The sequence below is a fragment of the Heptranchias perlo genome, chromosome 19 (assembly GCF_035084215.1).
Source record: "Heptranchias perlo isolate sHepPer1 chromosome 19, sHepPer1.hap1, whole genome shotgun sequence".
NCBI lineage: Eukaryota > Metazoa > Chordata > Chondrichthyes > Hexanchiformes > Hexanchidae > Heptranchias > Heptranchias perlo.
The window spans coordinates 335462-359831 of NC_090343.1; the positions used below are offsets into that span (position 1 = coordinate 335462).

Here is a 24370-nt window from a genome sequence, read left to right on the forward strand (position 1 = left end):
TACCTCTATCAAATCTCCTTGCAACCTTCTCTGTTCCAAGGAGAACAACCCAGCTTCTCCAGTCTATCCACATCTTTCCTGTCGTGTGGTGCCCAGAACTGGGCACAATACTCCAGTTGTGGCTGAGCCAGTGTTTTATGAAGGCTCATCATGATGTCATACTTTTGTACTCTATGCCTCGTTATAAAGCCCAGGATCCTGTATGCTTTTTTAACTGCTTTCTTAACCTGCCCTGCCACCTTCAACGATTTGCACATATACTCCTGATCTCTGTTCCTGCACCTCATCTAGAATTGTGCCTTCTAGTTTATATTGCCTCTCCTCCTTCCAACTGAAATGTATCACTTTACGTTTTTCTGATAAATTTCATCTGCCACATGTCTGCCCATGCCACCAGCCTGTCTATATCCCCTTGAAGTCTATCACTAGCCTTCTCACTGTTTACCACCCTTCCAAATTGTGCCCTGTGCACCCAGGTCCAAATCATTAATACATATCAAGAAAAGCAGTGATCCCAGCACTGACCTCTGGGGAACACCACTGTACATCTCCCTCCAGTCTGATAAACAACCATTCACCACTACTGTTTCCTGTAACTTAGCCAATTCTGTATCCATGTTGCTACTGCCCCCTTTATTCCATGGGCTGCAATCTTGATGGTAAGCCTACCACGTGACACTTTATCAATCTCCTTTTGAAAGTCCATGTAGACCACAACTGCATTACCCTCATCTACCCTCTTTTACCTCATCAAACAACTCAATCAAGTTAGCTAAACACAATTTGCCTTTAACAAATCTGTGCTGGCTTTCCCTAATCAATCCACACTCGTCCAAGTGACTGTTAATTCTATCCTGGATTATGGTTTCTAAAAGTTTCCCTGCCACTGAGGTTAAACTGACTGGCCTATAGTTGCTGGGTTTATCCTTACACCCTTTTTGAACATTTGCAATTCTCCAGTCCTCTGGCACCACCCCCCGTATCTAAGGATATTTGGAAGATTATGGCCAGTACCTCCGCAATTTCCACCCGTACTTCCCTCAGCAACCTAGGATGCATCCCATCCAGACCAGGTGACTTATCTACTTTAAGTACAGCTATCCTTTCTAGTACCTTTTTTCAATTTTTAGCCCATCCAATATCTCAACTATATCTTCCTTTACTGAGACTCTGGCAGCATCTTCCTTGGTAAAGACAGATGCAAAGGACTCAATTAATGTCTCGGCCATGCCCTCTGCCTCCATGAGTGGACCTCCTTTATGGCCCCTAATTGGCCCCAGCCCTCCTCTTACTATCTGATTACTGATTACATGCCTGTAGAAGACTTTTGGATTCCCTTTTATGTTGGCTGCCAGTCTATTCTCATACTCTCTCTGCCTCTCATTTCCTTTTTCACTTCCCCTCTGAGCTTTCTATATTCTGCCTGGTTCTCATTTGTTATCAGCCTGACATGTGTCATACACCCTTATTTTCCACTTCATCTTACTGTCTCTTGTCATCCAGAGAATCATAGAAGTTTTCAACATGGAAACAGGCCCTTCGGCCCAACATGTCCATGTCGCCCAGTTTATACCACTAAGCTAGTCCCAATTGCCTGCACTTGGCCCATATCCCTCTATACCCATCTTACCCATGTAACTGTCCAAATGCTTTTTAAAAGACAAAATTGTACCCGCCTCTACTACTGCCTCTGGCAGCTCGTTCCAGACACTCACCACCCTTTGAGTGAAAAAATTGCCCCTCTGGACCCTTTTGTATCTCTCCCCTCTCACCTTAAATCTATGCCCCCTCATTATAGACTCCCCTACCTTTGGGAAAAGATTTTGACTATCTATCTTATCTATGCCCCTCATTATTTTATAGACTTCTATAAGATCACCCCTAAACCTCCTACTCTCCAGGGAAAAAAGTCTGTCTATCCAACCTCTCCCTATAAGTCAAACCATCAAGTCCCGGTAGCTCTGGCTTTAGTTGCCCTACCTTTCTGCCTTGTGGGATATGCCTAGACTGTACCTGAACAATTTCCTCTTTAAAAGCCGCCCACTATTCAATTACAGTTTTTCCTGCCAGTCTTTGATTCCAGTTTACCTGGGCCAGATCTGTTCTCATCCCATTGAAATTGGCCCTCCTCCAATTGAGTATTTTTACTTGAGTGGTCTGTGTCTCTCTGTTGTCCTCAGTCCCCGCCACAAACTCTGTTCCATAGCCACTGACTCCACACCTTTTCTGGCTACAGAGGCTGAACAAGGTTCACAACCTTGGTGTCCTTTTTGACCCTGAGCTGAGCTTCCAGCCCCATATCCACTCAATCACCTGCTTCCACCTCCGTAACATCACCTGTCTGCACCCCTGCCTTAGCTAATCTGCTGCTGAAACCCTTATTCATGCCTTTGTTACCTCTGGACCTGACTATTCCAATGCTCTCCTGGCTGGCCTCTCATCTTGCAGCCTCCATAAACTTGAGCTCATCCAAAACACTGCTGCCCCTACCCTAATTTGCACCAAATCCCATCGCCCCTGTGCTCGCTGACCTACATTGGCTCCAGGTCCAGCACCGCCTCAATTTTAAAATTTCTCATCCTTGTTTTCAAATCCCTACCTTTGCAACCTCTTCCAACCCTACAATTCTCCTAGATCTCTGCGCTCCTCCAATTCTGGCCTCTTGTACACCCCCGATTTTTTTTTTATCGTTCCACCAATGGCGGCCGTGCCTTCAGCTGCCTAGGCCCTAAGCTCTGGAATTCTCTCCCTAAACCTCTTTGCCTCTCTACCTTGCTTCCTTTAAGCTGCTCCTTAAAACCTACCTCTTTGACCAAGCTTTTGGTCACCTGTCCTAATATCTCCTTATGTGGCCCAGAATCAATTTTTGTCTGATGACACTACTGTGAAGCACCTTGGGAACCTTTTTACTATGTTAAAGGTGGTATATAAATGCAAGTTGTTTTTAGGATTTTAAAGTGACTGGATATTGTAGACCATGACAAGATGTCTCATCTTGTGCAGAACAGTAGAACCAGAGGACATGGCCTGTGCTTGAAGGGAGGTAAATTTTAAAAACTAATCTGTGGGACATTGGCCTCAATTTTAATGCCCCCCTCCCCCCCTCCCCCCCCCCCCCCCCCAAATGGGCAGGAAAGTGTCAGGCGATGGGTTAAAATTCTGGAAAAGCTGATCCCACCCCTAACCTGCTGCATTCCCGGTTGCTGTGATATTAACAATGGCGATGAGTCTCCCGCTGTAAAGGCTGAAGCTAATGTCAAATGTAAATTGGCAATAAGGACCATGATGTGATTTTTAAGGAGTGCAGCACAGGATTCATGTGGGTCTCCAGGGAAGCCCTGGGGTTGGGGTAAAGAGAACCTGATTGGAATAAAGCTGCTGCTCTCATAGGTGCTCTTTCAGTTCATTGTGGGCTGGTCTTTTGATGCTCTTTGGTTGGTGGGGGGGAATGCAAATCTTGATGGATAATTCACAGAATCATAGGTTACAGCATGGAAGGAGGTCATGTGGCCCATCAAGTCTGCACTGGCTCTATGTACGAGCAATTACTAGTCCCACTGCCCTGTCCTATCCCTGTAGCCCTGCACATTTTTCATTTCAAGTACTTAACCAATGGAACAGTTTCTCTCTATCCACTCTAGACCTTTCATGATTTTGAACACCTCTACCAAATCTCCTCTCAACCTTCTCTGTTCCAAGGAGAATAATCCCAGCATCTTTAGTCTATCCACATAATTTAAGTCCCTCATCCCTGGGATCATTCTAGCAAATCTCCTCTGCACCCTCTAAGGCCTTCACATCCTTCCTAAAGTACGGTGCCCAGAATTGGATAAAATACTCCAGTTGTGGCCAAACCAGTGTTTTATAAAGGTTCATCATGACTTCCTTGCTTTTGTACACTATGCCTCTATTTATAAAGCCCAGGACCCTGTATGCTTTTTTAAACCCCTTTCTCAACCTGCCCTGCTGCCTTCAATGATTTGTGCACATATACCCCCAGGTCTCTGTTCCTCCACCCCTTTTAGAATTGTGCCCTCTAGTTTATATTGCCTCTCCTCATTTTTTCCTACCGAAATGCATCACATTGCATTTTTCCACGTTAAGGCCACGTGTCCGCCCATGCCATCAGTGTGTCTATATCCTCTTGAAGTCTATCTCATTCTCCGCACTGTTCACTACCCCTCAAGTTTTGTCATCTGCAAATTTTGAATTTGTACCCTGTACACCCAAGTCCAAGCCATTAATATATATCAAGAAAAGCAGTGGTCTCAGCACTGACCTCTGGGGAACACCATGCACACCTCCCTCCAGTCCAAAAAACAATTGCTCACCACTACTGTTTCCTAACATTTAGCCAATTCTGTAACCATGTTGCTATTGCCCCCTTTATTCCATGGGCTGCAATTTTAATAGCAAGCCTACCATGTGGCACTTTATCAAATGCTTTTTTTGAAAAGCCATATACACCACATCAACTGCATTGCCCTCATCTACCTCATCCAGTATCTTAACTATATCTTCCTTTACCAATACTCTGGCAGCATCTTCTTCCTTGGTAAAGACTGATGCAAAGCACACATTTATTAGCTCAGCTATGCCCACTGCCTCAATGAGCAGATCTCCTTTATGGTCCCTAATTGGCTCCACCCCTCCTCTTACTACCCATTTACTGTTGACATGTCTGTAGAAGACTTTTGGATTCCCTTTTATGTTGGTTGCTAATCTATTCTCATACTCTCTTTGCCCCTCTTATTTCCTTTTTCACTTCCCCTCTGAACTTTCTTTATTCTGCTTGGTTCTCACTTGTTATCAACCTGACATGTCATGCCACTTTTTTTCTGCTTCATCTTATTCTGTCTCCTTTGACATCCAGGGAGCTCTAGTCTCCCTACCTTTCTCCCTCGTTGGAATGTACCTTGTCTGTACCCGAATCATCTCTTTAAAGGCTGCCCATTGTTCAATTACAGTTTTGCCTGCCAATCTGATTCCAATTTACCCGGGCCAGATCTGTTGTCATCCCACTGAAATTGGCCCTCCTCCAATTGAGTATTTTTACTTTTGTGGTCCATATCCTTTTCCATAGCTATTCTAAACCTTATACTATGATCGCTGCTCCCTAAATGCTCTCCCACTGACACTTGCTGCACTTGGCCCATCTCATTTCCTAGAACCAAGCCCAGCAATGTGTCCTTCCTTGGGCTGGAAACGTACTGGTCAAGAAAGTTATCCTGAACACATTTCAAAAATTCCCCGCCCCCTCCTTTGCCCCTTATTACTAACCCAGTCTATATTAGGATAGTTGAAATCCCCCGTTATCACTACTCTATGGCTTTTGCACCTCTCTGTAATTTCCCTACAAATTTGCTCCTCTATATCCTTCCCACTAGATGGTCGCCTATAGGATACTCCCATTAGTGTAATGGCACCTCTTTGACCCCTCCAGGACATCCTCCCTCTCTCCAGCACTGTAATATTCACCTTAATCAATGTTACCACCCCCTCCTATCTTTCCTTCCCTATTGTTCCTGAACACCTTGTATCCAGGAATATTTAGTACCCAATCCTGCCCTTTTTTGAGCCAGGTCTCTGTTGCCACAACATTGTATTCCCATGTGGTTTTGTGCCTGTAGCTCATCAACCTTGTTTACCATACTTTGTGTTCACACACATGCACTGCAAACCTGTTTTGGACCTTCTTGTATTCTCTCTTGGTCTGACCCCATCTAATACCTTACTATTTTTTTTACTCTAGGGCTGTCCTTCCCTCCTGATCCTTTGTGCCCCTCGTTTCCCCTTTCCAATGCTACATCCTGATGCCCATCCCCCTGCCAAATTAATTTAACCCCCCCCCCCCCCCACAGCACTGGTGAACCTCCCTGCGAGAACATTGGTCCCACAGTGCAACCCGTCCTGCCTGTACTGGTCCGACCTCCCCCAGAACTGGTCCCAATGCCCCAGGAATCTAAAGCCCTCCCTCCTGCACCATCTTACCAGCCATGCATTCATATGCTCTATCTTCCTATTTCTATACTCACTTGTGTGTGGCACCAGGAGTAATCTGGAGATTACTACCTTTTTGAGGTCCTGCTTGTTAATCTCTTTCCTAACTCCTTGAACTCTGCCTTCATGACCTCGCCCCTCTTCTTACCTATGTCATTGGTACTGATGTGGATCACGACCTCTGGCTGTTCACCCTCCCCCTCCAGAATGTTCTGCAGCTGCTTGGTGATATCCTCGACCCTGGCACCAGGGAGGCAACATACCATCCTGGAATCACGTCTGCGGCCGCAGAAATGCCTGTCTGCTCTTGTGATCTTTCTTCTCCCCCCACCCACCCCAGTACAGCTGAGCCACCTATGGTGCTCTGGTCTTGGCTCTGGCTACACTCCAGAGGAACCCTCTCCCCCACCAGTATTCAGAACTGAATACAAGTTAGTGAGATGCCCTCGGGACTCCTGGTCCTCCTTGTCTGTCTAGCGGTCTTTGCCTGCACTTTCTTAAGCTGTGAGGTAACCACCTCCTGAAACGTGCTATCCACGTGGCTCTCAACCTCACGATGAACTGTAGTGATGCCAGCTGTTGGTCGAGCTCCTCCAGCTGACTACACTTCTGCACATGTGGTTGTCCAGGACACGAGATGCGTCCTGGAGTTCCCACATGGCACAGGATGTGAACTGCCCTGCCATGCCTTGATTTATTAGATTAACTAAACTTAATAAAAATAAACTAAGACATAAAAGGATAAAGGAGCAATATTTTAAAAACAGATTCGCAAAGCTAGAGAGAGTAATTTGTCCAGCAAAACATTCATCTTAAATCTTCAGAATAGTACATGTTAGCCTTGTATGTAGAGGACTTTTGCAGGAATCGAATGTGGCTTATCCAAGCCTATTCACACTACCTTGTCTTAAAGGTACTGAGTGAAATGTTGTATCTCTTTTTGTACCATTTTCTTTAATTGTCTAGTTCTCGCTGGATTCAACTCTACTTTTATGACCCATAGATCATTGAACAGATTGCTGGACAATTATGGGGGCCCTATGTCCTGTTACATTGTTACTTTGCTTTCTATCTTTGCTCTCCCAGAACTATAGCCTTTGTTGAACAAGCCTTTGAGCTCTTGCAGTCGCTATAGTGAAAGGAAACTATTGCCTTATTTGTACTGCAGTTGCTCCCTCTCTGCTGTGATTAAAAAGCCTGTTTTTTAAAAGCCTGTGTTTTAACCTAATGACCCTTTTTAGCTCCATGCTATATCATTAATGCCAACTAGCTTATGTATTAATCTTTTAAGTGCCTTCCTTACAGTGCAAATACAGGGTCTTTGGCCCTGAAATTCATCCATCTCCAATGTTAGTGTCATTGAGGAGAAGCGATAGACTTTACAGTCCTACAAATCTGAATATGGGAGCTGCTTTAGCTGCACTCTGTTGGAGAGAAGGGGAGGAGGAAGAGCAGCAGCAGCAGGGGCATGTTGAAGGAGTTGCATGTGGGCCAGAGACAAGGAGCAGTGCTTCAGGAGGCTCTGATTGTCAAGGCTGCTGGTTCTGGATCTCTGCAACCTTCTTGAAGACCTCCTGCTTGTTGAATCTGGTGGCCATGCCATGTCAGTGGCAGTGAAAGTGACCACTAGCCTCAACTTTTACACCTGGATCCTTCAGGCTGCTAAAGGGGACATATCAAGGGTGTTGCAGTCAGCCACTCGCAAATGCATCAGGCAGGTGACCGATGTGTTATTTGCCAGGGCCAATCAATATATCTCCTTCCCAACTGATGACCAGTCAGACAGAGAGATCATTGGGGTTTGCAGCTCTGGCTGGCTTTCCACAAGTGCAGGGTGCCATAGACTGCACACATGTAACCATCAGGCACCCCCTGACCAGCCAGCAGCCATTGTTAATCACAAGGGTTTCCACTCCATTAATGTTCAGCTCGTGTGCAACCACAATCATAGAATGATACTGCAAAGAAGGGTGGTTGCTCGGCCCATCATTCCTGTGCTGGCTCTTTGGAAAAAGCTACCCAATTAGTCCCATTCCCCTGCTCTTTCTCCATAGCCCTGTAAATTTACCCCCTTCAGATATTTATCCAGTTCCCTTTTGAAAGTTACTATTGAATCTGCTTCCTTCATCCTTTCAGGCAGTGCATTCCAGAACATAACTTGCTGTGTTTAATAGTTTCTCATAATTTAAAAAATATTCTGTTTTTCTATTCCTACCAAAGTGAATAACCTGTCTATATCCCTTTGCAGACTCTTTGGGCTCAATTTTGCAGGGAAATTGTGGGGGTGGAGGGGGGCTCTGAAAATTAGGGAATTCGTGTTTGGAACCTGGTTCCAACCTGCAGACTTCCAGGTTCCCCACTGACACGTGGGTGTGCATGCACATCCCGAATGCGCAAGTCCCACTGGCAAATAAAACTGGCAGGCTGATACTTGTCACAATTGTTTAGATAGTTTAATTAGTTGAACTACTCAATTTTCTCCACAGTGAGGTGGGGTGCGATTTTGAAGCATCCTCCGTATGTTTCCCGTGCTGTGGGAAACGCTCCATGTTGCATCAGACGTGTTTCAGCCAGCAGCCAGTTGCACATTCAAATGCTTCTTTGACAGATGGGGAGAAAAGGGCACTCAGTTCTTTCAAACAAACTTTTGGCTGCAAGATCTGTGTTTTCACTGAAAATTCTTACATGCCACTCAAAATTCTTCTGTTCGTACATATTTTACTACTTTCAAACTCTCACCGAGAACGAGTAACAACGCCAGGCACGGCGTCCACCTCCACCACTTATAGCTCCATAACAGTGCTGCACCACAGGCACCTGTATGAATACAGAGGGCAACAACAGAGAGGGGTGCTGCTTGAGGAGGCCCTATCCACATCTGCCACCCACACGAAAGGAGGATTAGGAGGAAGCCCTGGGCAGAGTAGCGGCTCACCTGGCTGCTCATAAGGCCAGGGAGTCACTGATATATCAAAGTGTGAACAGTCCAGTCCTCACACCACCTGGAAAGAGCCCCACCCATCCCTCCCTGCACAAAACAGTCCTGCAACTACACACCTACCCACTGTAAAGTGACCCATTGAGTGGCATCAAGTGTCGCTGTTCACAGTGCATCTCATGAAAGGGCCCTAGCACAAAAGCCAGTCAAGAATGGGCAAGACATGGCAGCAGTGGTGACAATCATAAAATTTGTCACTTTAACAAAAACCAAATATAAATGAAAAACATGACCTGTCTGTCAAACACCCTTGTGCATACCCATCATGCTCACAAAATCTTCACCTTTCTCTTACAATTACTTCTACATGGTGCATCCCCTGTGGCTGCAGCAGATGTAGTGGCAGGTTGCTCGTGTTCATGCCCTGACTGCTTAGATGCTTTGGGCCTATGCCCTCTGGGTTTTGGAGCCTGTGAGGGCCCCTCCAAAGACTGCTCCACCTGCACCTTCGCACCTGGTGAGGAGGTAGCATTGCGGGTACTGATTGAGAGGGTGGCAATGGGTGAGACGTGGGAGCGCATTGAGTGGTGTCCCTACTTCCGTGTCCTCTTTGGCCATCATCCCTCCCCTGGGCCAAGGCCACATCACTCCTACCACTCTGCTGGACAACAGTTTGGAGGACATGTCTGATGTCTTGAAGGCCAGTGCTGGTGTATCTGTCTGCCTTTTTAAGGTGGCAGAATGTTGTTCAGCCTGAGTCCAAACGGCCATTTTCAGGGCCTGAATGGACTCACTTGTGAGCCATGATTGAAGCTCAATGGAGGCTAGTCTTCTCTCCATTGCGGACATTCCTGCACTTACTTGTGACAGTATCTCAGAGAGTTGCTCGTGTCCCTGTGACATTATCTCAGAGATGCCCTCACGTCCCTGGGACAGTATATCAGAGATTCCCTCCCGTACCTGTGTCACCATTCCACTCCTGCAGGAGTTGGACTCCTCCATCCTCTGCGCTATTGTGGAGAGTGCGCGTGGCACCTGTTCCAGTACCTTGCAAATGTGCTGCTGTCCCTCGATTCATTCTCCTTTTAAAGGATGGCCCGCAGGATTCTGCTTCTGCGTCCAGCTGAGCAGAGCCTGGACAGGAGTGCTCCCACCGACGCGGACTCTCTGCAGCTGTCCCTGCCACCAGTGCATGCTCGTGCTTGTGTGCGTGGTAACTCACCAGGTGCCAACCCAACTAACCAAGGACTAGGATATACAAACATAGAAAATAGGAGCAAGAGTAGGCCCTTCGGGCCTGCTCCGCCATTCAAAATGATCATGGCTGATCGTCTAACTCAGTACCCTGTTCCCGCTTTTTCTCCATATCCCTTGATTCCTTTAGCATTAAGAAATATAGTTATCTCCTTCTTGAATACATCTAATGACTTGGCCTCCACTGCCTTCTGTGGTAGAGAACTCCAGAGGTTCACCACCCTCTGAGTGAAGAAATTTCTCCTCATCTCTGTTCTAAATGGCATATCCCGTAGCCTGAGACTGTGACCCCTGGTTCTGGACTCCCCAGCCATCGGGAACATCCTCCCTGCATTTAGTCTGTCCAGTCCTGTTAGAATTTTATATGTTTCGAAGAGATCACCTCTCATTCCTCTAAACCCTAGTAAATATAGGCCTAGTCGACCCAATCTCTCCTCATACGTCAGTCCTGCCATCCCAGGAATCAGTCTGGTAAACCTTCGTTGCACTCCCTCCAAGGCAAGGACATCCTTGCTCAGATAAGGAGATCAAAACTGCACACAATACTCCAGATGTGGTCTCACCAAGGTCCTGTATAACTGCAGTAAGACATCCCTTCTCCTGTACTCAAATCCTCTTGCAATGAACGCCAACGTACCATTTGCCTTCCTAACTGCTTGCTGCACCTGAATGCTCGCTTTCAGCTATTGGTGTACAAGGACACCCAGGTCTCGTTGCACCTCCCCTTTTCCCAATCTATCACCATTCAGATAATAATCTGCCTTTCTGTTTTTACAACCAAAGTGGATAACCTCACATTTATCCACATTATACTGCATCTGCCATGTTCTTGCCCACTCACCCAACTTGTCTAAATCACATTGGAGCCTCTTTGCATCCTCCTCACAGCTCACATTCCACTCCAGCTTTGTGTCTGCAAACTTGGAAATGTTACGTTTAGTTCCCTCATCCAAATCATTGATATATATTGTGAATAGCTGGGGCCCAAGCACTGATCCCTGCGGTACCCCACTAGTCATTGCCTGCCACCCGGAAAAAGACCCGTTTATTCATACTCTCTGTTTCCTGTCTGTCAACCAATTCTCAATCCATGCCAATATATTCCCCCCAATCCCATGTGCTTTAATTTTGCACACTAGCCTCTTGTGTGGGACCTTATCAAAAGCCTTCTGAAAATCCAAATACATCACATCCACTGGTTCTCCCCTATCTATTTTACTAGTTACATCCTCAAAAAAAACTCCAGCAGATTTTTTAAAACATGATTTCCCTTTCATAAACCCATGCTGACTTTGTCCAATCCTGTTAATGCCTTCCAAGTGTTCTGTTATCACATCTTTTATAATAGACTTGAGCATTTTCCCCACTACTGATGTTAGGCTAACTGGTCTGTAATTCCCTGTTTTTTCTCCCTCCTTTTTTAAATAGTGGAGTTACATTTGCCACCCTCCAATCTGTAGGAACTGATCAAGAGTCTTTAGAATTTTGGAAGATGATCACCAATGCAACCACTATTTCCAGGGCCACTTCCTTTAGTACTCTGGGATGTAGATTATCAGGCCCTGGGGATTGTCAGGTTTTAGCCCCATTAATTTCCCTAGCACTATTTCTTTTTACTAATACTGGTTTCCTTCAGTTCCTCCCTCCCACTAGACCCTTGGTTCTCTAACATTTCTGGGAGGTTATTTGTGTCCTTTGTGAAGACAGAACCAAAGTATGTGTTTAATTGTTCTGTCATTTCTTTGTTCCCCATTATAATTTCCCCCATTTCTGACTGTAAGGGACCTACATTTGTCTTCATGAATCTTTTTCTCTTGACATATTTATAGAAGCTTTTACAGTCAGTTTTTATGTTCCCTGCTAGTTTTCTCTCATACTCTATTTTTCCCCTCTTAATCAATCTCTTTGTCTCCCTTTGCTGAATTCTGAACTGCTCCCAATCCTCAGGCTTGCTGCTTTTTCTGGCAATTTTATATGCCTCCTCTTTGGACCCACCGAGGTGTGAGTATATGCACTGGTGGATGGCTCGCTAAGATGTGATGGTGCACCCTCAGAGGCCGGCAGGTCCTCTGAGGAATCGCCCTCTGCCGTCACAGCAGTTGCTGAAGGCCCTGTAAGAGAACAGAAGGCAATATTATGCATCATCACAAATGTGTCATGTTACAATGAGCATTCTGAGGTGCTGAAGGTGGCAAAGCATGTTAACATTAATTCGTATTATGTGTGATGAATGTTAAAGTTGTGTCATCAGACGTTTGTGCGTTGCCAGTCTCTGCCTCCCCGACGGACTCGAGGGTTCGGCTGAGCTCCAGCGCTTCCTGCTCCACGTCTGTAAGGCGACGATTTGTTGTGGCCCCCCTCCGGTCCTCGCCCCCTCCCATGCATTTTGCGCTTTCTTCCAGAGGGGAGAAAGAACAGATGTGTGAGTGAGTAATGATGAAGTGGCCAACCGATGAATGCTTTGGTTTGGGTGCGTCTGACCGTGAAAGAGATGCATCAGAGGGTGAGTATGAGACAGAGACATCACGTTGGATGAGGATTAGGGTGAGTAGTAGTGATGGGGTGACTAATGGGGAGGCGAGGAAGTGTAGGTAAGTTGAAGATGAGCCTTAAGTGGGTGTGAGGAGTGATAGAGTAGCATTGGCAGTGCAGAATGAGTTGGGGAGTGGGGGCGGTGATGTGGAAGACGGAATGTAGGAGAATCAATAAGTGTACTCCCTTTGGCTGACCTAGTTAGGTCACTGAAACACTTCCTGCACTGGTTCCATGAGCGCGAGATGTTGCTACTGCTGGTGACCTCCTCTGCGACCTCGAGCCAGGCCTTCTTGCTGGCAGAGGCAGGGCACTTCCTCCCATCCGCCGGGTAAAACAGATCCCGCCTCCTCCTCACCCCGTCCAGGAGCACCTGGAGTGAGGCATCTTTGAATCTTGGAGCAGCCTTGCCCCTGTGCTGCTCCATTGTTGAATGTGGGTATTTGTTCCAGGAAAAGCCATTGGAGCAATAGCCCTTTAAATAGAACTCTTCCAGCTGACAGTGATGCGGGTGCGCAGTCTAACCACCTCCCCATGACATTCAACAGCATTACCATCGCCGAATCCCCCAACATCAACATCCTGAGGGTCACCATTGACCAGAAACTTAACTGGACCAGCCACATAAATACTGTGGCTACAAGAGCAGTAGTGAGAGGGGATATATCCGAGGGTTCGCCCACTGAGTCCAAATGGGTAGAACTGAAAAATAAGAAGGGAGAGATCACTTTGATAGGATTGTACTACAGACCCCCAAATAGTCAACGGGAAATTGAGGAGCAAATATGTAAGGAGATTACAGACAGCTGCAAGAAAAATAGGGTGGTAATAGTAGGGGACTTTAACTTTCCCAACATTGACTGGGACAGCCATAGCATTAGGGGCTTGGATGGAGAGAAATTTGTTGAGTGTATTCAGGAGGAATTTCTCATTCAGTATGTGGATGGCCCGACGAGAGAGGGGGCAAAACTTGACCTCCTCTTGGGAAATAAGGAAGGGCAGGTGACAGAAGTGTTAGTGAGGGATCACTTTGGGACCAGTGATCATAATTCCATTAGTTTTAAGATAACTATGGAGAATGATAGGTCTGGCCCAAAAGTTAAAATTCTAAATTGGGGAAAGGCCAATTTTGATGGTATTAGACAGGAACTTTCAGAAGTTGATTGGGAGAGTCTGTTGGCAGGCAAAGGGACATCTGATAAGTGGGAGGCTTTCAAAAGTGTGTTAACCAGGGTTCAGGGTAAGCACATTCCTTATAAAGTGAAGGGCAAGGCTGGTAGAAGTAGGGAACCTTGGATGACTTGGGAGATTGAGGCCCTAGTCAAAAAGAAGAAGGAGGAGGCATATGACATGCATAGGCAACTGGGATCAAGTGGATCCCTTGAAGAGTATAGAGATTGCCGGAGTAGAGTTAAGAGAGAAATCAGGAGGGCAAAAAGGGGACATGAGATTGCTTTGGCAGATAAGGCAAAGGAGAATCCAAAGAGCTTCTACAAATACATAAAGGGCAAAAGAGTAACTAGGGAGCGAGTAGGGCCTCTTAAGGATCAACAAGGTCATCTATGTGCGGAACCACAAGAGATGGGTGAGATCCTAAATGAATATTTCACATCGGTATTTACGGTTGAGAAAGGCATGGATGTTAGGGAACTTGGGGAAATAAATAGTGATGTCTTGAGGAGTGTACATATTACAGAGAGGGAGGTGCTGGAAGTCTTGACGCGCATCAAGGTAGATAAATCTCCGGGACCTGATGAAATGTATCCCAGGACGTTACGGGAGGTTAGGGAGGAAATTGCGGGTCCCCTAGCAGAGATATTTGAATCATCGACAGCTACAGGTGAGGTGCCTGAAGATTGGAGGGTAGCAAATGTTGTGCCTTTTGTTTAAGAAGGGCGGCAGGGAAAAGCCTGGGAACTACAGACCGGTGAGCCTGACATCTGTAGTGGGTAAGTTGTTAGAGGGTATTCTGAGAGACAGGATCTACAGGCATTTGGAGAGGCAGGGACTGATTAGGAACAGTCAGCATGGTTTTGTGAAAGGAAAATCATGTCTCACGAATTTGATTGAGTTTTTTGAAGGGGTGACCAAGAAGATAGATGAGGGCTGTGCAGTAGACGTGGTCTACATGGACTTTAGCAAAGCCTTTGACAAGGTACCGCATGGTAGGTTGTTACATAAGGTTAAATCTCACGGGATCCAAGGTGAGGTAGCCAATTGGATACAAAATTGGCTTGACGACAGAAGACAGAGGCTGGTTGTCGAGGGTTGTTTTTCAAACTGGAGGCCTGTGACCAGCGGTGTGCCTCAGGGATCGGTGCTGGGTCCGCTGTTATTTGTTATTTATATTAATGATTTGGATGAGAATTTAGGAGGCATGGTTAGTAAGTTTGCAGATGACACCAAGATTGGTGGCATTGTGGACAGTGAAGAAGGTTATCTAGGATTGCAACGGGATCTTGATAAATTGGGCCAGTGGGCCGATGAATGGCAGATGGAGTTTAATTTAGATAAATGTGAGGTGATGCATTTTGGTAGATCGAATCGGGCCAGGACCTACTCCGTTAATGGTAGGGCGTTGGGGAGAGTTATAGAACAAAGAGATCTAGGAGTACAGATTCATAGCTCCTTGAAAGTGGAGTCACAGGTGGATAGGGTGGTGAAGAAGGCATTCGGCATGCTTGGTTTCATTGGTGAGAACATTGAATACAGGAGTTGGGATGTCTTGTTGAAGTTGTACAAAACATTAGTAAGGCCACACTTGGAGTACTGTGTACAGTTCTGGTCACCCTATTATAGAAAGGATATTATTAAACTAGAAAGAGTGCAGAAAAGATTTACTAGGATGCTACCGGGACTTGATGGTTTGACTTATAGGGAGAGGTTGGATAGACTGAGACTTTTTTCCCTGGAGAGTAGGAGGTTTAGGGGTGATCTTATAGAAGTCTATAAAATAATGAGGGGCATAGATAAGGTAGATAGTCAAAATCTTTTCCCAAAGGTAGGGGAGTCTATAACGAGGGGGCATAGATTTAAGGTGAGAGGGGAGAGATACAAAAGGGTCCAGAGGGGCAATTTTTTCACTCAAAGGGTGGTGAGTGTCTGGAACGAGCTGCCAGAGGCAGTAGTAGAGGCGGGTACAATTTTGTCTTTTAAAAAGCATTTGGACAGTTACATGGGTAAGATGGGTATAGAGGCATATGGGCCAAGTGCAGTGGTATAAACTGGGCGACATGGACATGTTGGACCGAAGGGCCTGTTTCCATGTTGTAAACTTCTATGATTCTATTCTAAGAGCAGGTCAGAGGCTGGGTATCCTGTGGCGAGTGACTCACCACCTGACTCCCCAAAGCCTTTCCACCATCTACAAGTCAGAAGTGTGATGGAATACTCTCCACTTGCCTGGATGAGTGCAGCTCCAACAACACTCAAGAAGCTCGACACCACAAAGCAGTCCGCTTGATTGGCACCCCATGCACCACCCTAAACATTCACTCCCTTCACCACCGGCACACCGTGGCTGCAGTGTGTACCATCCACAGGATGCACTGCAGCAACTCGCCAAGGCTTCTTCGACAGCACCTCCCAAACCTGCGACTTATACCACCTAGAAGGAAAAGGGCAGCAGGCACGTTCCCCTCCAAGTCACACACCATCCCGACTTGGAAATATATCGCTGTTCCTTTGTCGTCGCTGGGTCAAAATCCTGGAACTTCCTACCTAACAGCACTGTGGGAGAACCTTCTCCATACGGACTGCAGCGGTTCAAGAGGCGGCTCACCACCACCTTCTCAAGGGCAATTAGGGATGGGCAATAAATGCTGGCCTTGCCAGCGATCCCCACGTCCCATGAACGAATAATAAAATAAAGTCTGCCCACTGTGCAGCTTTCCGATGGCAAACCCGGAAGCCACGTTAAGTGGCACCAATTGAATCGCAATTGCGTGTGAACGGACATTTTTTATTGGGCGGGTTACCCACGCGTCCATTCATTCCCCCAACCCCCCTGCTGCCATCCTGCCTCCATTCTAATATCGGTGCCCTTGTGTCCTCACAGCTTACTTTCCCACCTAGCTTTGTATCGTCAGCAAACTTGGATACATTACACTCTGTCGCTTCATCCAAGTCATTAATATAGATTGTAAATGATGTGGAGATGCCGGTGATGGACTGGGGTTGACAATTGTAAACAATTTTACAACACCAAGTTATAGTCCAGCAATTTTATTTTAAATTCACAAGCTTTCGGAGATTTTCTCCTTCCTCAGGCAAATGTTTCAAGATCTCCTTGAAGCCTACGCATTTATACATATTGAACAATAATACATGGTGTTTACAGACTGCCCCTGCAACTGCCCGTTGCCAAGGCAATCACCGTGTTCAGACAGAGAGGTGTTACCTGCAGAACCTCCGAATACACATTCAACAAAAAAACAAACAGGGAAAAAAAACAGAGAAAAAAAAACACAGAGAGAGGCAGAAACATCCGGAAGGCAGAGAGAGCCAGCAAATGACCCATTATATTAAAAACAGATAACATTTGTTCGCTGGTGGGGTAACGTGTAGCGTGACATGAACCCAAGATCCCGGTTGAGGCCGTAAATAGTTGAGGTCCAAGCACCGATCCTTGCGGTACCCCACTAGTTACACCCTACCAAACTGAAAATGACCCGTTTATCCCTCTTTTCTGTTTTGTGTCTGTTAACCAATCCTCTATCCATACTAATATGTTACCCCCAACCCCATGCGACCTAATTTGCATAACAACCTTTTACGTAGCACCTTATTTGAATGCCTTTTGAAAATCTAAATATACTACATCCACTGGTTCCCCTTTATCTACCCTGCTAGTTACAGCCTCAAAAAACTCTAATAAATTTGTCAAACACGATTTCCCTTTCATAAAACCATGTTGACTCTGCCTAATTTTATTATGATGTTCTAAGTGCCCTGTTACCACTTCCTTAATAATGGATTCCAGCATTTTCCTGATGACTGATGTCAGGCTAACTGGTCTATAGTTCCCTGTTTTCTCTCCCTCCTTTTCTTGAACAGCGGGGTTACATTTGCTAGGACCATTCTAGAATCTAAGGAATTTTGGAAGATAATAACCAATGCGTCCACTATCTCTGCAGCCACCTCTTTTAGAACCCTTGGATGTAGACCATCAGGTCCAGGGGATTTATTGGCTTTTAGTCCCATTAGTTTCTCAAGTACTTTTTCTCTACTGATATTAGTTACTTTAAGTTCCTCACTCCCATTAGCCCCTTGGTTCCCCACTATTTCTGGTATGTTTTTTGTGTCTTCTATGGTGAAGAAAGATACAAAATATTTGTTTAATGTATCTGGCATTTCCTGATTTTTTTTTTTTCCCCCCATTATAATTTCTCCTGTCTCAGCCTCTAGGAGACCAGCATTTACTTTCGCTACTCTCTTCCTTTTTACATACTTGTGGAACCTCTTACAATCTGTTTTATATTTCTTGCCAGTTTACTTTCATATTCTATTTTCTCCCTTATCAATATTTTTGGTTGTCCTTTGCTGGTTTCTAAAACTCTCCCAATCCTCAGGCTCCCAATCAGTACAGTTCAATCCACTGTTCCAGTTTGTGTATCACTTTTTGTGGAGTCTTGACGTTGTATGTTTCAAGTTACTGTGGATTGCGACACTGCTTAAACTGATTGAGTCAACAGCACTGAGTGAAACTGCTAGCTCTACACACCTGCCCACAAGCAGAATTCTGCATGGACATACTGTACACATCTGCAGAAAGCTGCTCATTTACATCAAAATGTCAAAGCTAACTAAAAATTTAACTGGCAATAAAAATGTTAGAATGGCATTAATGAAGTTGTCGGCAGTTAGTTCTATTGCTGTGAGTCCACCGCCACCACCTCCCCCAGCCCCGATGGTCTTGCGTTGATTGATAAAATGCAACAGGCTTTCAGGTCACAAACTTCAATCCTGAGTTACACTGCAGCTTCTGTGCCATGTGATATATCAACACACAATTGCAATGTAGCTGGGTGTGGTAGCGCAACAGTAATTGCGTCCTTTTCTTTGAAATAGAACAGGTGGGAAAAGGTAATGGAAAGTGCACTTTAAGCTGCAGGTTTATTTAACTTCTAGTGAATTGCATTGTTTGGGTGAATGCTTCATGTCAAGAACCATTGTTTTATTTACAGTGTACGCATGGAAGGGGGAGACAGACGAGGAATACATCTGGTGCATTGAGCAGACTCTCTACTTCCGTGACGGAAAACCCCTCAATATGATTTTGGATGATGGTGGAGACCTTACAAACCTGGTTCACAAAAAGCATCCTAAACTCCTACAAGGTGACTACCCTCTTTGATTGTTATCTTGGGGCCACAGTTGCTGCTTTGGGTATGTCCAGTGTCTTGTGGTGTCCACTTGCTGTTAATACCCCACATGTATTACAAGATGATCCAGTCTTTGCAGGTGGCAATGTACATGCCTCCTGGTTCTTAACCCCTACGCCTCTCTCTATCTGTCCCGACCCTTCATGATTTTGAATACCTCTATCAAATCTCCTCCCAACCTTCTCTGCTTTAAGGAGAACAACCCTAGCTTCTCCAGTCTATGCATGTAACCGAAATCCCTCATCCCTGGAATCATTCTAGTAAATTTCTTCTGCACCCTCTCTAAGGCCTTCACATCCTTCCAGTTGTGGCCAAACTAGTGTTTTATAAAGGTTCATTATAACCTCCTTGCTTTTGTACTCTATGCCTCTATTTATAAAGCCCAGGATCCCATATGCTTTCTAAACCGCTTTCTCAACCTGCCCTGCCAATTTCATCGATTTGTACACATATAACCCCAGATCTCTCTGTTCCTGGACCCCTTTTTAGAATTACACCATTTAGTTTATATTGCCTCTCCTTGTTCTTCCTACCAAATGTATCACTTCATACTTTTCTGAGTTGAATTTTATCTGCCATGTGTCCGCCCATTCCACCAGCCTGTCTGTCCTCTTGAAGTCTATCGCTATCCTCCTCACTATTCACTACCCTTCCAAGTTTTGTGTCATCTGCAAATTTTGAAATTGTGCCTTGTACACCCAAGTCCAAGTCATTAATACATATCAAAAAAAGCAATGGTCCTAATGCCGACCCCTGGGGAACACCACTGTACACCTCCCTCCAGTCTGAGAAACAACCGTTCTCCACTACTCTCCGTTTCCTGTCACTTAGCCAATTTCGTATCCATGCTGCCACTACCCCCTTTATTCCATCGGCTTCAACTTTGATGACAAGCCGATTATGTGGCACTTTATCAAACACCTTTTGGAAGTCCATATGCACCATATCAACTGCATTGCCCTCATTGACCCTCTCTGTTATCTCATCAAAAAACACTATCAAGTTGGTTAAACACGATTTGCCTTTAACAAATCCATGCTGGCTCTCCTTTATTAATAATCCACATTTGTCCAAGTGACATTTAATTTTGTCCTGGATTATCATTTCTAAAAGTTCCCCCCTACCAAGGTTAAACTGACTGGCCTGTAGTTGCTGGGTTTATCCTTACACCCTTTTTGAAAAAGGTTGTAACATTTGCAATTCTCCAGTCCTCTGGCACCACCCAACTAAAAGTAGTTCCATGAAAAAATGGGGTTTGTAGTACAGAAACAAGTCAGTAAAAAAGTCACCAACAGGAAAAGAAGGAGGGTACTCAGGCCCTGGACATTAACAAATGCTGTGTTATTACTGGGTTATACGGAGAGTAATAGGTACCAAGCAGTGATGGCAAGGCACTTATTTAATTGAGGGATTCAAATAATGTCAGATTTCAAATTGCTTTGGGCCCTGCCATTAGATTACTACCCTAATGGCTCTCTGGTGTATTTTTATAATGTATGTGGATTTTTTTTTTGATTCATTCACCGGATGTGGGTGTCACTGGCAAAGCCAGCATTTATTGCCCTTGAGAAGGTGGTGGTGAGCCACCTTCTTGAACCGCTGCAGTCCGTGTGGTGAAGGTTCTCCCACAGTGCTGTTAGGTAGGGAGTTCCAGGATTTTAACCCAGCGAAAATGAAGGAACAGCGATATATTACCAAGTAAGGATGGTGTGTGACTTGGAGGGGAACGTTCAGATGGTGTTGTTCCCATGCGCCTGCTGCCCTTATCCTTCTTGGTGGTAGAGGTGGGTTTTGGAGGTGCTGTCGAAGAAGCCCTGGTGAGTTGCTGCAGTGCATGTTGTAGGTGGTACACACTGCAGCCACGGTGCGCCAGTGGTGAAGGGAGTGAATGTTTAATGTGGTGGATGGGGTGCCAATCAAGCGAGCTGCTTTGTCCTGGATAGTGTCGAGCTTCTTTAGTGTTGTCGGAGCTGCACTCATCCAGGCAAGTGGAGAGTATTCCATCATACTCCTGACTTGTGCCTTTATAGGTGGTGGAAAGGCTTTGGGGAGTCAGGAGGTGAGTCACTTGCTGCAGAATACCCAGCCTCTGACCTGCTCTTGTAGCCACAGTATTTATGTGGCTGGTCAATGGTGACCCCCAGGATGTTGATGATGGAGGATTTGGTGATGGTAATGCCATTGAATATCAAGGGGAGGTGGTTAGACTCTCTCTTGTTGGAGATGGTCATTGCCTGTCACTTGTCTGGTGCGAATGTTACTTGCCACTTATCAGCCCAAGCCTGGATGTTGTCCGGGTCTTGCTGCATGTGGGCAAGGACTGCTTCATTATCTGATGGGTTGCAAATGGAACTGAACACTGTGCAGTCATCAGTGAACATCCCCACTTCTGACCTTATGATGGAGGGAAGGTCATTGATGAAGCAGCTAAAGATGGTTGGGCCTCAGGCACTGCCCTGAGGAACTCCTGCAGCAATGTCCTGGGGCTGAGATGATTGGCCTCCAACAACCACTACCACTTTCCTTTGTGCTAGGTATGACTCCAGCCACTGGAGAGTTTTCCCCCTGATTCCCATTGACTTCAATTTTACTAGGGCTCCTTGATGCCAAACTCGGTCAAATGCTGCCTTGATGTCAAGGGCAGTCACTCTCACCTCACCTCTGGAATTCAGCTCTTTTGTCCATGTTTGGACCAAGGCTGTAATGACGTCTGAAGGTGAGTGGTCCTGACAGAACCCAAACTGAGTATCGATGAGCAGGATATTGGTGGGTAAATGCCGCTTGATAGCACTGTCGACGACACCTCCCATCACTTTGCTGATGATTGAGAGTAGACTGATGGGGCGGTAATTGGCCGGATTGGATTTGTCCTTTTTGTGGCCAGGACATACCTGGGCAATTTTCCACTTTGTCAGGTAGATGCCTGTGTTGTAACTGTACTGGAACAGTTTGGATAGAGGCACGGTTAGTTGTGAAGCACAAGTCTTCAGCACTACAGCCAGGATGTTGTCTGGGCCCATAGCCTTTGCTGTATCCAGTGCACACAATGTTTCTTGATATCACATGGAGTGAATCGAATTGGCTGAAGACTGGCTTCTGTGACAGTGGGGATATCGGGAAGAGGCAGAGATGGTCCATGTACTCGGCACTTCTGGCTGAAGATGGTTGCAAACTTGTCTTTTGCACTCACGTACTGGGCTCCGCCATCATTGTGGATGGGGATGTTCACGGAGCCTCGTCCTCCCGTTAGTTGTTTAATTGTCCACCACCATTCATGGCTGGATGTGGCAGGACTTACAGAGCTTTGATCTGATCTGTTGGTTATGGAATCGCTTAGCTCTGTCTATAGCTGACTGGTGTCCTGCACATCTGTGAAACATTGTTCACACTGAACGATACTGATTGTGTTGGTACTATTGAGCTGTGGAGTACCAGGAAATACCAATAAAGTGACAGAGCTGCACTAAATGCACGACTATGTGATGCTGTGTTTGGACTATCCCTTGTGAGTTCTTGCCTCTTGAAAATTGTTCAAGCCACGAGTCACGTCCATTGTCTCAACCGCAGTGCATGCTGATTGATGCAATTACGGGATCTAATGTCCTTTCCCTAAATGTTTTATTTACATGACCTCTTTATTCTGTTCTGTTTGTTCTGTTCCTGCCCAGACAGAGGTGAGTGCTCTTGTGCCTCTCCAATGCAAGTAATTGTTCCAGTTCCATTTGGTGCCAAATTCCCCTGTTCACACTGTAGGGTGGATTTTGCAACAGTTGTGAAACCGCACATGCAGCAAGGTCTGGGGTTGGAACCATTGAAGTTTATAGAAGGAGGCCATTTGGCTCGTTGTATCTTGGCTGGCTCTTCGCTAGAGCAATCCAAAACTAATCCCACTGCCTCATGCTATCCCCATAGCCTTGTATCTTTCTCTACTTCAAATATTTATCCATTGCTCCTTAAAACAATGCAATGGTCCCTGCCTTAACCATTCCTTGCTCCAACAATCCTCTGCCTGAAGACATTGCTCCTAGTCGGCTGCACACACTTGCTGCAGATAAAGTCACTGTGGGGCCTCCTTCAGACTGAATGGAGATAATTTTAACCTAACTTGCCGGGCGGGAATCCCACAGAATTGGGTAGAACGCCGGTTTTACACCACGCCCAATATCACTCTCCATTGATTTCGAGAGTAAAATCGGGCGGGATGTAAGACCAGCGTTGCACCCGATCTTGTCAGTTTCCCAATGGTCGGGCTAGGCTAAAATTGCCTTTCTCAGGTTACCTGAAATGTTACACAAGTGAACCACACACCTGATTCTTGGAGGTGTTGGTACCCATAGCCCCCTGTAGAACTACCCGAGCTCTGAGTGTCTGAGAGAGGAGTGAAATAATTAAAGCATAGATTGTTACCCAATGATGTAGTTGCCTCGGTCCTAATTCCTGTAGTCACAGCTACCTTGTTTCAAAGCAAGTTTTCTCACCCTACCAAAGCTTGCTTTGCCTAAAGTCTCTCCTCATAAATGTAGTTTATCATTGTTTATTTGACCATGACATGCTTAAGTGGAAATAGGTGTGATTGATGCCTGCTGATCCTGCAGATATCAAGGGAATTTCTGAAGAGACTACAACTGGAGTCCACAACCTCAGTAAGATGCACAAGAACAAAGAACTCAAAGTTCCTGCCTTTAATGTGAATGACTCTGTCACTAAGGTAATGTGTTTTAATGAGGTTTCTGATGTACTGTGCAATTAACCAGTTTGGCATTTGATGCTAAGCTTTCTAAGGGAGTCTAGGCAAGACTTCAATGAACAGGGAAAGTAGAGGTTGGGGAGCAGTAAAGTGCTGGAAAATATGTGGGAAACTATTGGAGAAAATAAACAAGACTCTAATCCACTTTTTAAATCATGTAGACAAGGAAATTAAATAGCCTAGCATCCCATAGCACAATCCAGATTAGCCCTTTGATAAGCTGGAGTTGCCCTCGATTCCATGGCCTGGAGTTCCCTGTGCCCATATAGCATGGATTGTTTACTTTTGTTATAACACTGTTCTATCAGCTGGTGTGCAGTTGTAATGTGTCTGGGAAAGATGAGGAAGATTGCACACATCAGCGTAGATGAGGAAAACCCTTGGCTTCTCCTTTCATGAGTGCAAACAGGTATTTGGTTTCTACGCCACCTTATCCTGCAATCACAGATCATTTGAAATACTGCTCAGGATTAACTTTTTTTTTGTCAAAGTCCCTCCTCATTTGTCGCCTTCAAG

The 24370-nt window shown here is 45.6% G+C and overlaps 1 protein-coding gene across 1 annotated transcript in view; it reads left to right on the forward strand.

Annotated features, from left to right (window-relative positions):
• The window catches only part of ahcy (adenosylhomocysteinase), a 64624-nt gene that overhangs the window by 13858 nt on the left and 26396 nt on the right, over positions 1 to 24370 (forward strand). Inside the window, exons 4-5 of the mRNA XM_068000122.1 lie at positions 18910 to 19062; positions 23703 to 23815. Of these exons, the coding sequence (XP_067856223.1) occupies positions 18910 to 19062; positions 23703 to 23815 (266 nt within the window). The remainder of the gene's footprint in view (positions 1 to 18909; positions 19063 to 23702; positions 23816 to 24370) is intronic.